Source organism: Centropristis striata, chromosome 10 (genome assembly GCF_030273125.1).
Source record: "Centropristis striata isolate RG_2023a ecotype Rhode Island chromosome 10, C.striata_1.0, whole genome shotgun sequence".
NCBI classification, from domain to species: Eukaryota; Metazoa; Chordata; class Actinopteri; order Perciformes; family Serranidae; genus Centropristis; species Centropristis striata.
Window position 1 is genome coordinate 36291270 of NC_081526.1, and position 19144 is coordinate 36310413.

General features: G+C 39.4%; 1 protein-coding gene across 1 annotated transcript; it reads left to right on the plus strand.

The window, feature by feature from the left end:
* Positions 1 to 1748: 1748 nt before the first annotated feature.
* On the plus strand, positions 1749 to 19065 carry lmln (leishmanolysin-like (metallopeptidase M8 family)). The gene is made up of 18 exons (XM_059342966.1): positions 1749 to 2106; positions 2540 to 3056; positions 5925 to 6028; positions 6156 to 6186; positions 7218 to 7300; positions 8479 to 8596; positions 9992 to 10170; positions 11469 to 11574; positions 11655 to 11749; positions 12346 to 12463; positions 13033 to 13140; positions 13229 to 13416; positions 13978 to 14110; positions 14385 to 14544; positions 15098 to 15228; positions 15315 to 15525; positions 16227 to 16342; positions 18537 to 19065. Exons 2-17 carry the CDS (start codon positions 2922 to 2924, stop codon positions 16325 to 16327), a joined length of 2001 nt encoding a protein of 666 aa, XP_059198949.1. The 5' UTR covers positions 1749 to 2106; positions 2540 to 2921; the 3' UTR covers positions 16328 to 16342; positions 18537 to 19065.
* The last annotated feature ends 79 nt before the right edge of the window (positions 19066 to 19144 follow it).

Below are 19144 nucleotides of genomic sequence, written 5' to 3' on the forward strand. Positions count from 1 at the left end.
TTAAACTGCTCCGCCAGTGTGGGAACCACAGATGGAAGAAGTATATTCACAGCTTCTACTGCAGTAAAAGTCAAAGTCAAAAACGTTCCTTCAGTATAATCAGGAAAAGGTTTCTTAAGTATTTGTTTTGTGACTGTGACTTTAACCCTTTATCAGGCAAAGAACTATATTTGGTAACTTCAGGTAATATTTCGAGAAAAAAAGTTGCAAATTTACTAGATTAAAGTGGCAAATCTACAAGAAAAAAAGTTGCAGTTTTACGAGAAAAAAATGGAAAAAAGCAACTTTTTTCTGCCAGATTCACCACTTTAACCCTTAATAGGAGACTCATTGAAATACTTGCAAATTCCAAATTCAAACCCAGCCAGAATGTGTAAAAAAAAAAAAAAAAAAAACATACGAAAATAATATTTTGAGAAAAAAATTGACAAGATTAAAGTAACAAATCTCCGCGAAAAAAATGTGCAGATTTATGAGATTTAAAGTGTTGAATCTAGGAGAAAAAAGTTTTTTTTTTACTTTTTTCTCGTAAATCTGCAACTTTTTTTGCGCAGATTTGTCACTTTAAATCTCTTAAATCTGCAACTTTTTTTCTTGTAGGTTTCTAGTAAATTTGCAACTTTTTTCTCAAAATATTACCTGACTCTAACTACCAAATATAGTTCTTTGCCTGATAAAGGGTTAATCTGGGAGAATACTTTTCACTTTTTTTAAAACTATAAATTTTATAGAAAATATTATAGAAAAATATATCAGAAAATACAAATAAAAATAATAATTAAATGAATGTAAAGAGCAATAAAAATAAGAATACATTGTTAATTTAAACATGGGAATAAAAAGACAAATTAAATTATTTATTTTCAAATGTAATTGTTGATTTATTTCTTTATATTTACCGCTTCTACTGAATAAATACATGTAGGAATGAATAAACAAGTGAATGTGAAATTAAATAAAAAATACTTGTAATTATTCTGATATATTTTTTTATTATTGGTTTTTATTATTTCTGCATTTACTTTTCTATATTTAATTTTTTCACTTTTTATTACCAAACTTTCTTTTCTATGACGGAGTATCAGGGAATTTAGAGAAAAGAAAAGAAAAAAATGTAATTACGAGATTTAAGTCGTTATTATTTAATTAATGGTTGGTTCTAATTTAATTGGTTCCTTCTGCGGAAAAGATGCATTTTCTTGCATATTATTTTTAAAGTCCTTATACTTATGATAATGTGATGCTGAGGTGCCAAAAGATGTAGTATCTTCTTGTTTGTGAAACCATCTTAAAGTAAATTTCTACGAAATGCCCCACTGCCTCATTTAACAACTCTCCTCCTCTAATTAATTCAATATTTTCGACTTTATTCTCGTAATTAATTCAATATTTTCGACTTTATTCTCATAATTAATTCAATATTTTCGACTTTATTCTCATAATTAATTCAATATTCTCGTCTTTATTCTTGTAATTAAGTCAATATTTTCGACTTTATTCTCGTAATTAAGTCAATATTTTCGACTTTATTCTCTTAATTAATTCAATATTTTCTAGACATTTTCCATGGTTTTTCTAGATAATGATTTTGGTTATTTCAAGAAAACCATGTTAAATGTCTAGATATCAGCTCTTAAATTAAACTCTTATCAGCTATTTTTTGTTGTTATCATTATATTTGTCCAAACAAATGTCAAAGTCAAATTTATTTAAATAATGCATTTACAGACGGCTGAGCTGCACCAAAGTGCTTCACATAAAAGTGCAAAAAGTGCAATAAAATACAGAATTGACAAAGGTGGAAGAAACAAAAACAAAAACAACAACAAAAAATAAAATAAAATAAAATAAGAAGGGATAAATGTACCTTTAGTTATACCAGGCATTAAAATGAACAATCAAATCCAATCCAATCCCCTTTATTTGTATAGCACATTTAAACAACACAAACGTCTCCAAAGTGCTGTACATAAAATCAACAATAAAACAAACAATTCCATATACCAATCAGCAATAAATAGTAAGTGTATAAATCTAAAATGATGCCATAAATAAAACAATACAATCAAACAGACAAACAAACAAGAAACAGAAGAAAACCAGGTGGTCTAACATTTTTCCATGACTTTTTTTTCATTTTTCATGATTTTTCCATGATTATATAATGCATTTACAGACGGCCGAAAAATGCTTCACATAAAAGTGCAAAAAGTGCAATAAAATACAGAATTGACAAAGGTGGAAGAAACAAAAACAAAAACAACAACAAAAAATAAAATAAAATAAAAGAAGAAGGGATAAATGTACCTTTAGTTACACAATTACCCTGTCCAATCTATCTTTTGTATTGTATTGTTATTAATTCTGTGTATTTTATTGTATTTTATTGCTGAATCTTTTATATCTTTTTTGTACGGTGTCCTTGAGTGCCAAGAAAGGCGCCTCCAAATAAAATGTATTATTATTATTATTATTATTATTATTATTATTATTATTTACCAGGCATTAAAATGAACAAGAAACAGAAGAAAACCAGGAGGTCTAACATTTTTTCCATGACTGAATTTATTCTTCACACAGTGACTCCTCTTAATATTAGACGATCTTTGTGAGTTGAGCTCCGGTTTTCTCTGCAGAGTGACTCCTCCGGTGAGGAGACGATCTCCGGGCCGGTGTTCCCTCAGCTGACACCGGACAACAAACCATCTGTCAGCCGTGAATCCTCCCGTTAACCGGCCGGTGTCTCTGCCTCCTCTGCGGCCTCTTCTCCTCACATTAATGACCGGAGGGTTTCTGCGGGATGCGGACATGTTCTGATTCAGCCTGCGAGCGATGAGCGACCGGAGCGCCGCGGTGACCGGACCGGCGGAGGCGCTGTTGACTGCGGGCTGCAGAGCCCCGCTGGTCGGCCTGCTCGGAGGATGGAGCCGAGGCTGAGCGGGGATGGCAAGCCGTCCGTGTCCCGGCTCCTCGGCCCGGTGCTCCTCCTCTCCGTCCTGGCGTTGTCGGTGAACTGCCACGGGACGTGCAGACACCGAGCCCCGGCTCCCGACGAGGTGAGCCCGGTGTCGTGCCAAAAAGTGATTGCCTGCCAGAATCTGATTTCTGGCCGCGGGAGCGCGCACGCACGGCAGCCCGTTGAGCGGTAGCGTAAACACGTCAGCTTTTCTCTGGATTAACCCTCCTGTTGTCCTCGGGTCAAGGAAGGAAGAAGAGGGAAGGACGCAAAGGGAAGTAAAAAAGGATGGAGGAAAGAAGGAAGGAAAGAAAGAAGGATGGAGGAAGGAAAGAAGAGAGGAGGAAATGGAGAAAGAATGGAAAGGAGAGAGAAAGGAAGGATGGAGGAAAGAAAGGGGAGGAGGAGAAGAAAGGAAGGAAAAAATAAAGGAGGAAGGAGGAAGAAAAGGAGGGAGGAAGGAAAGAAAGAAAGAAAGAAAGAAAGAAGGGAAGGAAAGGGGGGGGAGAAGAAAGGAGGATAGAGGAAGGAATGGAGGCGGGAAGGATGAAAGAAGGAAGGAAGGAGGAAAGGAGAGGAAATCAGGAGGAAGGAAAGAAGAGAGAAAGGAAAGGAGGTAGCGGAAGGAGGAAAGAAAAGAAGGGAAGGAGGGAGGAAAGGAAGGAAAGAAAGAAAGGAGGATAGAGGAGGAAGGAAAGAAGGAAGGAGGATAGAGGAGAAAGAATGGAAAGGAGAGAGAAAGGAAGGATGGAGGAAAGAAAGGGGAGGAGGAGAAGAAAGGAAGGAAAAAATAAAGAAGGAAGGAGGAAGAAAAGGAGGGAGGCAGGAAGGAAAGAGGGCAGAAAGGAGGGAGGAAGGAAGGAAAGAGGGCAGAAAGGAAGGAGGAAGGAAAGAAAGGAGGGAAGGAAAGGGGGGCGAGGGAAGGGAAGAAGGAAGGAGGATAGAGGAAGGGATGGAGGCGGGAGGGATGGAAGAAGGAAGGAAGGAAGGAGGAAAGGAGAGGAAATCAGGAGGAAGGAAAGAAGAGAGAAAGGAAAGGAGATAGCGGAAGGAGGAAAGAAAAGAAGGAAGGAGGGAGGAAAGGAAAGAAAGAAAGAAAGGAGGGGCGAGGGAAGGAAAGAAGGAAGGAGGATAGAGGAGGGAGGAAAGAAGGAAGGAGGAAAGAAGAGAGGAAGGCAGGAGGAGGGAGGAAAGAAGGAATAGTCAAAACAGATTGGGTCAATTTGACCCGGAAGGACGACAGGAGGGTTAATATGCAGATACACACAACTGTATTATAATGTAATTATAGCAAAGGCACGTGGCTTCGAAAGTTTAACGTTTGTTGTTGCGTAATTATTACAACTGAGGCCAAAAGAAGTGTAGTTTGTAGCGAAATCAGACATGGCAACTACGTGATAGACACGTCTATTTGCTTGGTATGTCTGATGACTTTGTTTAGCCCTGTCTTTGGAAATTAGACAATAATGAATATGATTTATTGGTGGGGTTTCAATAAAGATATGATAACTTTTGCAATGATCCTCGTGATCCTCTTTTCAATCAGTTTTCACCTCGCAAAAACTGATTGAAGGCATAGTATAGTTACTGAGAGCTTATTTCTGCCTGAATATGACTTGATCTCGTTCATGAGCTTCATAATGTAAACACTACCGCTCAACGGGCTGCCGTGCGCGCTCCCGCGGCCAGAAATCAGATTCTGGCAGGCAATCACTTTTTGGCACGACACCGGCGCCGTGAGCTCAACTAACCCGGTGTTATGGTTTAACTGGTGACCATTTTAACTGGTGACTTTCAGCCCAACGCGTCAATGGTTTAAATCACACTCACACTTAAAACCTTTTTATGAAGAGGAGATTACATTTTACTTCGTCATAAAGAGAGCAGCCACGTATTTTTTTGTTTTTGTTTTTAACTGCTGCCCTGCATGTCACCATTTAAACCGGTCACCAGTTAAACCGTAACACCGGCTAGCTGCTGACAGTGAACGGGATTAGCTAGCTAGCTAGCACGCTAGCATTAGTGGCTAAATAACGTTATATTTAGATTACGTGATAAGCTCACTGCTTTTCCGTGTCCCTGCATGTTTAAACGGTACAGCAGCATAACATAAACCAGCCCAGATATATACTGTGATGTGAAATATTCGTTTTTGTGCAACATATTGAGTTGGCTTCCTAAAAATCAGATTTGCTATGCAGTTAGCTAGCAAGCTAACAAGCTAATATGAAGCTAATGCTAATGTTTACTGTGTTTAATGACAAAAACGATAATATTTGTAACTGTCAGACATATTTAAACTACTGAAACCATTCATTGTTCACCAATTGTAGCATGTGTTTCCCCTAGCAACAACAAAAAATCCACTTCCGGCAGGGGTTTTTCAGAATAAAAGCTTGACTACAAATTGAAGTTTAGTACTAAAATGAGACAAAATGCATCTCTGCAATGTTTGGTTGGTGAAAATGATAATGTATATTTGTTTTACAGTTCCTCTCAGAAACGTCGTGAAAATTTAAATTTTAAAGTAACTGAAAGGATTCATTAAAATAATAAATAATTATTTATTTAGTGTTGAGGTTGATCAGCCTGTCAGAGTGAAACAATGCCGTTTTCTCCTGCAGTTTTCTTTACTACTACTACTACTACTACTACTACTAATAATAATAATACATTTCATTTAAGATAAGATAAGACTTTATTTATCCTGCAGCGGGGAAATGTAGTCGTCACAGCAGCTCAAGATAAGAGTTTAATTTAAATTAAACTCTTATCAGCTATTATTGATGTTATCATTATATTTGTCCAAACAAATGTAACTTTAGTTGTACCAGGCATTAAAATGAACCAGAAATTGAAGAAAACAATAATTTTTTATAATAATTTTAATTTGTCCATAACTGTATAGCTCACTGCCGCCTTTTGTCTGAAGGTTATTTTGTTAATAATGTCCATGGGATTCTCTCAGGTGGTGCATCATGTGTACCTGAAGCCTGAGCGTCTGACCAAGAGAAGCTCTCCTGTGGACCTGCAGCTGAAGATAAAGATAATCTACGACTACAGCGTGGACCAGTAAGTGCTGCAGGAGATCAGAACCTCTTTAAGGCTGCAGCCTGACTCTCACTAGTTTATCTATGATTTGTAACTTTGTGATTGCAGTACAACGTGTCTGGATGATTTCTGCTCTGTCTCTCCACAGACTCTCTGCAGACAAGAGGAGGCTGGTGAAGGTGAGAAACAACTTGCAGTGAAATCTGCAGCACTTTACGTTGTAGTTTAGTTTAGTGGTTCCCAACCTTTTTCTTGAGGGACCCACATTTTTACCATTGTAAACTTTGGCGACCCCCTCACTGTGTTATGAGACAGTGGTACAGTCTTAAATTTGTTTGCCACCTGCGGTCCACATAGTATCTCAGTCATTTTAATGCAAGCAGGTTTAATCAGTGTTTCCCCAATGTTGTGTGGCTTTTTGGCTTGCACAATAAGAAGAGAGCACTCAAAAGACGCAACTGTTAACTGATTTTGATTTGATTTGATTTAAGTTTATTTCGAATATGAAAACAAATAATAATAAATAAAAAAAGAGTCAGACAAAACATTTAACATGACAGAATACATATTCGAAAAGGAGTGAGAAGAAGTAAAACTTATAAACTCCCACCCCCTCTCCTTAAATATGACAAGTTAACATCCTTGTCTAAACATGTCTTGTATTACAAAAACATAAATATGATTTATCTATACAGCGAAATTATACATACATACACGTGCCCACATTTGGATACATACCCAAACACACGCACACATACATATGAAAGGAAAAGAAACAACAACACAAGGAAAAGAACCGTCCATAATGTTTTGGGGCCTGTTTGTGACAACGAGTTCCCTTTTTCTGAGGAAAAACTCTTTGGGTTTACCCACAAAACCTTTTTGGACCAAAAAAACAGCAGTTTGAATTTGATTGAATCTGAATTGGTCCAGGCCTGTAAACATGGTGTGGCCAACTCAACTCAAGGTACAGAAGTTCAGAGTTCAGTTGTTACAGAACACATCAAATAACTTTTTCCCCAACAACGACGAGCTAGAAACACCATGAATGTAAACAATGGAGTATTTAAAATGTTAGAAAATTCAGCCGCAAAAGTTTTCTGAGCACACAAAACAACATGTAATGGAAGTCTCCTGAGTAGCCGTCAGATGGATGATCAGTGCGTCCTGAGGGGCGTCAGACTGAACCAACTGTTGTGTTTCCTGTCAGGACAAGCTGTTTCCTCAGGCCATCGACTACCTGCAGCGAGCCTTCAGTGTAAGGCGGCGGGTGGGCCCGGTGCTGCTCAGCAGGTACGTGTCCATCACCAGGCTGTCACACTGATCAGAACCAGTGATGGCTACAACAGAGAGCGTCTTCTCTACCAGCTGTGGGCTCTTCAAAAACAAGCTATAAAACATATTATACAATATTATATTCTACTTTCATTGTACTGATTTTTTCCCTACATCTGACCTTATTATTGATATCAAACACAAGTTGATTTTTTAAACATTTTAACCCTTTAAATGCCAGGTTTATGTCATAATACCACCGTGTTTTTGGATTAAAATATGAATTATTTTAATATACTACATGCAAAGTAAACAAAATGTTGAATTATTGCAGCCTGGAACTTGTCAATAATAAGCAGCAACACTGATTTTGTTGCATTCTTTTTTTTTTTGTGCCGTGTCAAACTATCACTGCTTCGCACATAAAGTGTGCTCTGACCCAATATTTGATATCAGACACAAATTTATTTTTAAATATTTTAACCCGTTATATCCCAGGTTTGGCTGCAGCTGTGTAAATAATCTTTTTTTGTTACTTACACACAAAAACACACGTACAGTAGTGTTCAATATAATAGCAGTCCAATGTGACTAACCAGATTAATCCAGGTTTTTAGTATATTTTTTATTGCTACATGGTAAACAAGACCCAGCAATTGTGATATGCAGCTCTTAAGGCTGTGACATTGGGCAATTAGTTGAAAGGGGTGTGTTAAAAAAAAATAGCAGTGTCTGCCGTTGATTTTACAAACTCAAAACTATTTTGTACAAACTTTTTTGTTTCTAGGATTTAGCAATCCTGTGAATCACCAAACTAATATTTAGTTGTTTGACCACAGTTTTTTTATAACTACTTCACATCTGTGTGGATGGAGTCACCAACTTGTGGCTCCTTTACGTCATAGTTTACATTTCAAAAAACTTCTGCCAGAGATGAAAGTGACCTTTCACTGCAGTCTTGTACTGTAATACATTGCTGATGCACTGTAATAGTTAACAAGAAATGGCAGTTAACTCAGATTTAATCTGGATTATTTCAAATCAACCCAGTTACTCCTGTATCATTCAGTGTCACTAATCATTTATTTCCTCAACATTTTAATGGCAACTCACAGTTTAAGAAGGTAATAAAGTAAATGATTTCTTGTGCGGTGATGAAAGAAGACAGTTCATTAACATGAGTGCTTTTGTTTCAGACAATGTGCCACCAACCAGTACCTGAGGAAGAGAGATGACCCTCACCGCTACTGCCAGGACGCCTGCGCTGACGTCACCCGATGCGGCCCCGTCGTCGTGCCACAGCACCACCTGCAGGTCAGGGACAACACACACAGGATGGAGAATGAGTTTATAAAAATATAAGCTTTTAGAAACAGTCTGTCGACCTTTGGTGGTCAGAAGTTGCTTTGACGACATGTTATGATGCATTTACTGAAGCATTTAGTTTTATTTATATAGAGACTTTCTAGAACAGACATCAAAAAGTGCTACACAAAAAGACAAGAGAAAGAATTGTCTTTATTAGATCAGTTACCAGAAATAACCAATAAATGAACACACGAAATGTTTCGTCGAATCATAGCATATGCAAAGAATAGATAAGGGGACCTGAGACTAAACCCTGCTGGACTCCACTAAAGATCTATTTTTCAAGTTTGTGGGTCCTCAGTGATGAGAGGGATCTGTTTCCCACAGGCAGATGTGAGATTAAGGAGGATTAAAGTGAAACGATGCTGTAAATAGAAAGAAAAAGAGCAAACAGAAGAGGCAGGTGTTGAGATGGAAGGTTGAAGGGACAAAGAAGGTTATGGTCAGGTTGTTAATCTCATTATGTTATTGTAATCTCTGGGCTGTAGGGTGATGATAGTGTTAGTGCTGCCATCTGTTCTTACTACTCAACATGCAAGGCTCATCCTACTTCAGAGCAGTTTTTCGCTTCAGATTTAAGTCTGTTTGTATAATAAATCACGGACCAATAGGAAATAAAACAAATAAACAGTTTCCTCCAAACTACAGGAACAGAAAGGCTCTCAGGAAGATAAAACGGTGCATCATCTGCGTAGAAATTAAACTTTTCTATAATGTGATGTTGTAAGTTGCCGGAGAAGTAAACAGAAATACCGAACGTGGAGCTAAACGCGGAGTTGAGGGCAGAGAAATAGATGTCAGATATGACTTCATAAACCAGGGAGGAACAGGTGAATGTTGGGAAAGAGCAAAGGAAATTACAATCTATCCACCGCTGTATCGAGAGAAAACTAACATTCACAGCACGGTAATTCACATACAGGTATGGTGCATTCAATGGTGCGTTCAAGAGCGTGGGGCATATGAAAACTTACAGAGAAACAAGTTATTACTGAATGGAACTTAGTTCAATAAACAAGTTAGCAAACATTAACAGTGCAGCCTTTCTAACAACAACAAATCATTTGAAGAAGTATCACCTAAGTGATTATGCAGAAAGCATGAAAATGGGAGCAGAGTCTGCACAGCCCCACTGCTGCAGCACACAGAGCTTTAGCAGTTCAGCGAGTACTAGCAGAACTAATCTCTAGTTTCTTTGCTTTTCAGCACAGATGCTTTAAAACTGGAAGTTTAAAAACAATATAAAAGATCGGACAATATGAAAAAATGTACTGTGATCTTTTTTTTTGCGATATTGCCCAGCCCAAATATAAATGCTGGTCTTGTGTGTTTCCCCGCCAGCAATGCAAGGTATGCAGTGAGTCGGGGAAGTCCTGTGGCCCCCTGGGGCCCCCCGACGGCCCCGGAGTGGAAGGGTCCGACTTCGTGCTGTATGTCAGCGGCATCACCACGGAGCGCTGTGGGCAGGAGAACATCGTGGCCTACGCTGCGTACTGCCAGCTGGAGGCAGAGCTGGACAGGTGAGGAGACCATTCAGTTACTGCTGGTTGTTTATCTGTGTTTAAACGTTTAAACTAGGGATGGAAGAAACCTGCCAATTCCAGCATCAATAACGTTAACTATCAATTAATCGGTTAATTGCCATGTTTTTAAACATACTCCAGTATGTATAAAACATGCATACATGGGCAAAATAAAAGATACATATACATTTCAATGCAGAAGTCTTAGGCCTGTTTTGATAACGGACCCTTTTATTCTGAAAGGACAAAAGGAGACTTCCTGTCGATCATAAAGATAACATCTAGGACAGGGGTAGGAAACCTTCGGCTCTGGAAATTTCTTCGGTTTCCAGACTCATTTGCACTTGGCTCCTCGCTGCATTCTGACAAAACCCTATAAAGAAATGCTCACATGACCTATTATTAATGTTGGTGGGCTAATTTAGACTTAGTAGGCTGTTTTTACTTCATTCTAAGGCTCAAAATAAAGTATTTGGCCCCATTTCGACAGTTTTTCTCTTATTTTGCCCGACAATGGCTCTTTAGTTAGTGAAGGTTGCCGACCCCTGGTCTAGGAGTTCAGTGTTTTGTGTTTTAGCCCCTGAAGAGGCATGAGGTTAGTTTTCACAGTAATCTTCATATTTAAATGTGTTTTGTGTTTTTAAATAAGTTTTGGATCAAATTAAACTCAGTACTTCATGCTAGCAAGGTTTGATGCAGTAAGCTAGTTTTGCTTCAAGTAATACTCTTGTATTTCTGTGTGTTTTATAATTGTTATTGCAACTTTCAGTTTGCAAAATGTAGCTTTATCCAACTCAATTCTCAACTCATTGTCTTATTGACGTACAGCCGGAGAACTGAAAGCTCGGCATGTTTCAGTTCAGTGAGTACTGATACGCAGTCAGAGATAACATTAAAAAATACACAGATCGATTAAAAATTCCATGTGATCGACCAAATTCTTAACGACCATGGATTAATTATTCCCATCCCTAGTTTAAAAAGTGTTTGCCCGACTGTTGAGCCAATCACACAGATTGTGTTTGTAATAATCTCCAGTAGAGAGAAGCTTCATGTTTCTGCTGGCGTGTCCTGAACACAAACAGCTGAAAAAACTTTAACTCAGAGCAGAAAAGTGCCTAACATCATTTCCGTTTCAACTTTTTATATAAATCAGTTTTCTTACGGGCAAACTGTGGGAATCAGAAGGTTGACAGTCAGATGTGATGATGTATCATCTGCATAGAAACGAATATTCATATTATGAGACTCATCAGGATACTCTCATTAACTGTGTGTCCCCTGTCTGTCCTCAGGCCGATAGCAGGCTATGCTAACCTGTGTCCTGCCATGATCTCGTCCCAGCCTCAGGAGTTTGAAGGGATGCTCTCCACGGTCAAACACGAGATCATCCACGCTCTGGTCTGTAGACGTCTTCCTCTCCACTGTCTCTTATCATACAGAAACATTGTGACTGAGCTGCTGTGTCTCGTGTCCTGCAGGGGTTCTCAGCAGGTCTGTTTGCCTTCTACCACGACGACGAGGGCAAACCTCTGACTCCTCGCTTCACCAGTGGCCTGCCTGCCTTCAACGAGAGGTCAGCTCACTTTACCCCCTATTCCACCAGAGACATTCCCGGCCGGTTCCCAATTGGGAACAGTTCTTTGGTTTTGGCTTCTGGCTGAGAAAACTATTTCCACAGCGGTACCAAATCTTTGCTGGTCTTGAACCGCAAACCGCTACATCAGAGGCTGGTGGCGGGGCTATCTGACCAACAAGACCAACTCTGTGCTGTTAGATAGGGGTTTTCGACCAGGGGCCGGTTCAGAGCCAGAGCCCGGCCAGTGCTGGTGTGGTTCGCAGTTAGTTCAACTTGCGAACCAGCTCTGAATTGTTTGCTTTTCCACAGAGCTTTTTCATGTCTGTTTATGTCTTCATCCTCTCAGCAAGTATAACAACAGCAAAGTTCATGTCTCAACAACACATCTGCTGCTCATCTTCATCACTATGGACACCCAAAACATTCTGATTAACATGAATGAGCACTGGCTGGGAACCGGCTCTGGTAGAAAAAGTATTTGTGTCAGAGCTCAAGATGCACCAATATTATTTATTATTTCAGTCCAAGCTCTCATGCTGTGTGTGTGTGTGTGTGTGTGTCTGTGTGTGTGTGTGTGTGTGTGTGTGTGTCAGCCTGGGTCTGTACCAGTGGAGCGAGGCTGTGATCAGGAGGGTCAGCAGGCTTTGGGACATCAGAGGAGGACTGATGGTCCGACACCAAGTCCATGTCCTCGTCACTCCCCGAGTCGTGGTGAGGAACTCTTTGTCTCCACTCACAAATCTGTCTTTCTTCTTGTTCCTTCACTGTGCAGAATGTGTCACAGCTAAATACTAGAAATAAAACACATCTGCACCTGCAAAGAATCTGTTTCTTCAGCGTGAGAGTAGGAGTGTTAAAAAACGATATGAGACAAAATGTTATTTAAAGCAGTGTTCTTCTTTCTGTCCTGAACATCTCAGAGGAACCAGTTGAGCAGAGTAGAGCACATGGAGCTGCAGATTCACAGATTTGATCATCAATTCATAGTTTTTGTCAAATTTGAAAGCAGAAATACCTAAAAATGCTCTGACTTCAGCTTCTTAAATGTGAATATTTGTTGCTTTTCAGTATTTTTTTGTGTTTTTGACTCTTTGTGGTTTATATAAATCACATCAAGCTGTGGTAAATTTTAATAACAGGCATTTTTATTGTTTTATAACAGTTCATAGAGAATCCGTGGTGCAGCCTTGTTTCAGTTGTTGTCAGTTTTTAACTGAGCTGTGTGTGTGTGTGTGTGTGTGTGTGTGTGTGTGTGTGTGTGTGTGTGTGTGTGTGTGCAGGAGGAGGCACGCAGACACTTTAATTGTCCCATCCTGGAGGGCATGGAGCTGGAGAACCAGGGCGGGACGGGGACGGAGCTGAACCACTGGGAGAAGAGGCTGCTGGAGGTGAGCTGTGTCTCTGTGGGACCTGCTGGGTGTCTGTCCTGCCTCTCATCATTCGTTCACTCGTTTCTCTCTCTCTGTAATTCCTCAGAACGAGGCAATGACAGGCTCCCACACTCAGAACCGCGTCTTCTCCCGCCTCACGCTCGCCATCATGGAGGACAGCGGCTGGTACCGGGCCAACTACAGCCTGGCCCAGAGGCTGGACTGGGGCCGGGGCCTCGGCTGCGACTTTGTCATGAAGAGCTGCAAGTTCTGGATGGACCGCCAGAGACAGAGGTCACTTTATTAACAAGGATCCATTATAGAGACAGAGGTCACTTTATTAACTAGGATCCATTATAGAGACAGAGGTCACTTTATTAACTGGGATCCATTATAGAGACAGAGGTCACTTTATTAACTAGGATCCATTATAGAGACAGAGGTCACTTTATTAACTGGGATCCATTATAGAGACAGAGGTCACTTTATTAACTAGGATCCATTATAGAGACAGAGGTCACTTTATTAACTAGGATCCATTATAGAGACAGAGGTCACTTTATTAACAAGGATCCATTATAGAGACAGAGGTCACTTTATTAACAAGGATCCATTATAGAGACAGAGGTCACTTTATTAACAAGGATCCATCATAGAGACAGAGGTCACTTTATTAACTAGGATCCATTATAGAGACAGAGGTCACTTTATTAACTAGGATCCATTATAGAGACAGAGGTCACTTTATTAACTAGGATCCATTTTTGTTTAGAAAAATATACATTTAACAGTACCTTACCATAACATGTGTGTGTGTGTGTGCGTGTGTGTGTGTGTGTGTGTGTGTGTGTGCAGGCGTCACTCTGTGACTCCGTACTGTGACACGGTGAGAGCGTCTCCCCTGCAGCTGACCTGCAGACAGGACCAGCTGGCTGTGGCCGTCTGCAACCTGCAGAAATACTCACAGGAGCTGCCGCTGGAGTACCAGGTACACACACACACACACACACACACACACACACACACACACACACACACACACACACACACACACACACAATCCAAGACCAGAAGATTAAACTCAATAATTGTAAATTATTTTCACATTGAAGAAGCTGGAAGGACTGAAAATACTGAAAACTATGAATCCATTATTATTTGTTTGTTTTGTTTCAGCTTCAGTCTGATGTACTGCTGTCATAGTGTGTGTTTATATACTGTTAGTAATTCTGTGTGTGTGTGTGTGTGTGTGTGTGTGTCAGTACTTTGAGAGGATCCCTGACGTGTCCTCTGACGAGCTGTCTCTGTTCGGCGGTGCCGTGGAGATCGCAGATTTCTGTCCGTTCAGTCAGGAGTTCAGCTGGCACCTGAGTGGAGAGTACCAGAGGAACTCGTACTGCCGCGTGTCTGAGAACCAGCCAGGTACGCTCGCTGTGATGTCATCATTCAGCACGCCACTCAGTTGTCAGCGTGTCCCACAGTGCCTGGAAACACAGAAACCTGTATACATCTCTGAGTCCTGCAGCTGTTAGGAATCAGCTCAATCAGAACAACTCAAACATGTCTTGGTGCAGAATAACACAGTTAGAATGACAAAATTCAGAAACAAGTAGAATTTCTCTGATAAATTAGTCCTGAAAAATTGGGATAATATGGAACACCTATCACAATTTTAAGATGGTGTGTGTCTCTCTCTCTCTCTCTCTCTCTCTCTCAATTCAATTCAATTCAATTCAATTCAATTCAATTGGCGTTATTGGCATGACGTAACGATGTATATATTGCCAAAGCAAGCATCAGAAAAAAAGATAACAAGATAAGGAAAGCAATATTTACAATAAATTATTATAATTCTGTTATTCATTTTAAAAGAAAAGAAAAACTAATAACAATAAAAGAAAGCAATATTTACAATCATTGAACAATATTTACAATCAATATATAATTCATACAATCTAACTCTCTCTCTCTGTAGACTGGTGGAGGAACTATGGGGCGGAGCAGTATGGACCTGACTCCGTGTGTCTGTACCAGAAGTCAGCCTTTGTGATGGAGCAGTGCACCAGGAAGATGACGTACCCCGACTGGGGCTCCGGCTGCTACAAGGTCAGCTGGGTGTGTGCGTGTGTGTGTGTTTGTGTGTGTGTGTGTGTGTGTGTCTCCTGCTGTGTTGACGCTGTGTGTGTCTGCAGGTGTGGTGCTCTCCTCAGGGCCTGACGGTGTTCGTGCAGGACCGCTCCTTCTTGTGCGTGCGTAAGGGCCAGCAGCTGAGCGTCAGCGTGCGCGTCCAGGACTGGGTGTATAACGGCGTGCTGCTCTGCCCCGCCTGCACCGACTTCTGTGACGACTGCCCGCTGCCTCACCAGCTACCCCCCCTCAACACCTCCAGGAGCAACCCCATCGGTCAGTGGCTCTGAGAATGATGATGATAATAATGATAATAATAATGATGCTAATAATAGTAATAATAATAATAATAATGAGAATGATAATAAAACTAGTAATAATAGTAGTCATAATGGTAATTACAATGATAATAATGATGATGATGATTATAATGATGATATTGATAATAACAATACAATGATGATAATAATGATAACCATAATAATATTTATGGCGATATAATAATAATGATGATGATGATGATGATGATGATAATGGCAATAATAATGATAATAATAATAATAATGAATATAATAATAATAAAAATAATGAGAATGATAATACTAGTAATAATAGTAGTCATAATGATAATTACAATGATAATAATTATAATAATAATTACAATGATAATAATGATGATGACGATAATGGCAATAATAATGATAATAATAATGATAATAATAATAATAATGAATATAATAATGAATATAATAATAGTAATAATAATGAGAATGGTTATACTAGTAATAATAGTAGTCATAATGATAATAAAAATGATAATAATTATAATAATAATTACAATGATGATGATGATAATATAAATGATAATAATAATAAATATAATAATAATAATAATGAATATAATAATAATAATAATAATGAATATAATAATAATAATGATGATGATAATAGTAATAATAATATAACGTGTGTTTCAGACCCGTGCTCCAGCTCTGCAGGTCTGGTCGTCACTCTGTGGCTGCTGCTGCTCAACCTGCTCCCCCTGCTGGCCGGACTGCAGCTCTGCAGCTGCAGCTGATACACACACACCAAGGTAGCTGAAGCCTGCTGACACACACACACACACACACACACACTCCCCTGTCCTCTCCTCAGGACCCGTCTCGTCTCTGCAGCTGCCTGGAGGATCTTTTCTACAGCTCTCAGCTCTCAGCAGCTCTGATCTTCCTGTTTTCTTCTTGTTTTCCTCTGACGTGGATCAGTTTAAAGCCGTCTCCCAACAACAAACCCAAACCACGGCACGGTTTTAAATCTACAAACTCTTTTTGAACAGGAGACTTTTAATGTGAAAGGCTGCGTGGCAGCCGTTTATAACTTGTACTGTAAATATAAATATGACTCTTTCCTACGATGCATTTCCTGTTTTTAGAGGCAGACGAGTTGAACGGATGAAGGTTATCGGGTTTATTCTCCTCTGTTCATCCTTCACTTTGCTCTGTCAAGCTTCACTGCAGGTCAAAGGTCACAGCCAAGCTTCTGCATCTGCATCAATTTTACTTTTTTCTCCATTTAAAGTGCCGAAATTAGAGGAATTTTCAAAATAAAAGCATCACCAGAAACGTCAGTGAAACCTGATGCACGAGCTGACAGACGACGTTATATTACTGCAGTTTCATGTTTAATTTGACAACACTTTTGTACTTGGAGGACAGAATAGGTGCAGAACAGGTTATTTAAATGGAATCCTGGTTTATTATGAATTTATAATGAGCTTTTCTTCAAAACTCCTTCATGAAGTGATGGATTTATGCTGAACTAGGGCTGGGCGATATGGACCAAAACTGTTATCACGGTAGACACAAAACGACTGAATACAGTTTAGCATTTATTGAAAGAATAATAGCCAAATGCAACGAGCAGCTGGACTCTGCTGCGTCCAGGTCGGGATCACCAGTCAGAGTACCAACAAGTTCCTCAATTCAGTTTTCTTCTGGGTCTGTGCCCCCAACAGTAGGTTGGACTTTTTCACGATTGGTCAATATAGGATGGTGACGGCAGCAGCCAACCCATACGGCACCTTGTGGTTTATGTCTTCTCCAAACTATGGTGTCTTGTATTTATGTTTCTTGCTGAAATAGCTGCAGCCTGACCTAGTTCTAACTAGAAAGGTTCAATAGGAGGCCATGATGTGCTCTCTCTAACCTATAGCCAAATAGAAGAAGTTCTCTCTCTAACCTATAGCCAAATAGAAGAAGTGAGCCTTGCTCAGTATGACCCCTTGACCTGCTGTTCTATAGAGGAACTAAACTTTAAATGTTCGTTGAGCACTCTTTTTTGTTTTTTAACAAACACTTCAGTTACAGCTAAGGTAAATATCCCTATCCTTCACTATCGTCAGATTATCGTTATGGTAAAATTTTTAAAAATAATCAAGATTTTTTGGTAACGCTTTATATTAAGGTCCTTGTAATAACCATTAATTAACAAGTAATAAGGCCCTTGTAAGTCCTTACAAGATGCTTATTAACATTATTGTGTGTTTATAAGCTTATATAAGTGTTAATAATGACATTACAAACAGCCATGACCCACCCATTATGTCTTTGCCATGCCTTTATTAATCTTATTTTGTTTGCTTATTGATATTAAAATATAATTTATTGCTCATCTATTGTAAGTTAACTATAAGTTAACTATGCTTTTTGCAACTACCGGATCTAAAGCGAGAACAATGCCTTATTACTTGTTAATTAATGGTTATTAAGGACCTTATTATAAAGCGTTACCCACCCCTTCGGTATGGTGCTATTGTCTCAATTACATATTTCTTAGAAAATATATGTGTATAACACGTAATAGGGATGTACCGCCCAGCCCTAGTGTGAACTCAGACTTTAGCTGCGTTTCATCAGATTTCTTCCAGCTGCAGGTCAGAAATGTTGCCGTTTGTCTGGAACTGATCCAACATCCGCTTCAGAAACGAGTCGTTTAGTATCAGACTCTTATTTTCTCCGCTAACGTCGTTTTCTCATTTCTTCGTGAAGCTCTTTCTGATCAGATTGGGGATCTGTGGGCATCGAACACTTGAAACAAGACGTTTCTGTGACAGAAGTCAGAAAGTTTCAGAGTAAAAGAACATAGTAGATCAGCTCCAACAACACAGATTAATAAGGCACATCAGATCAGATCAGATCAGAGTTAAGCTGCATTCTGCCTCACGGCCAGCAGGGGGCGACTCCACCGGCTCCACTTCAATATTAAAATCTGCTGTTTTTATTAAATATCAGAGACCAGAGGAGGAAGAATAAGCCATGTGACCTGCCAGCTGTCAATCACTCTGAGCTGTAAACACCTGAACAAGCCATAACGCCCCAGAGCATCATGGGACACGGAGTCCCCACAGTGACTGCAACATGTTTCAGAGTGGCTGCTCAGTGCAATGCATCGTGGGTGATGGAGTTCAGCTGTTGGAGCCAAACGAGAACAACAAACACTATTTAAGTCTGAATGCAGTTTTTTTTAATAACTTCCTGTGTGATGGATTATTTCTGATTCTGTTCATGTCTCACTACAGATTTCAAACACTAAAGAAAGAGAGTGAGTCTTATTGTGAAAGGACTTCTGTGACTGAATGTTTAGTTTTTATTTATTTATTGTAGCAGAAAGTCTGTTTCTGTTCCACCGCGGCATGTCGGCACGTTTAAGATTTAAAAAACACTAATCAGGAGCCGAGGAGGAGAAATATTCTCAGAAAAACTGAGATTAAAGTCATGAATTTATGAGAAAAATATGAGATTAAAAGTAAGGTCGCAGGAGAAAACTTTTTACAGGAAAACATCTGAATGTTCTCTCAGAATTATTAAATAATTCTTACAAAAATTATAATCTTGAATCA

Excerpts from the sequence above, each read along its gene's own strand:
- lmln (XM_059342966.1), top strand. The coding sequence starts at position 2,922 with ATGGAGCCGAGGCTGAGCGGGGATGGCAAGCCGTCCGTGTCCCGGCTC. Across the intron at positions 10,171-11,468 it reads CTGGAGGCAGAGCTGGACAG|GCCGATAGCAGGCTATGCTA; the intron begins GTGAGGAGACCA and ends GTCTGTCCTCAG. Across the intron at positions 11,750-12,345 it reads CTGCCTGCCTTCAACGAGAG|CCTGGGTCTGTACCAGTGGA; the intron begins GTCAGCTCACTT and ends TGTGTGTGTCAG.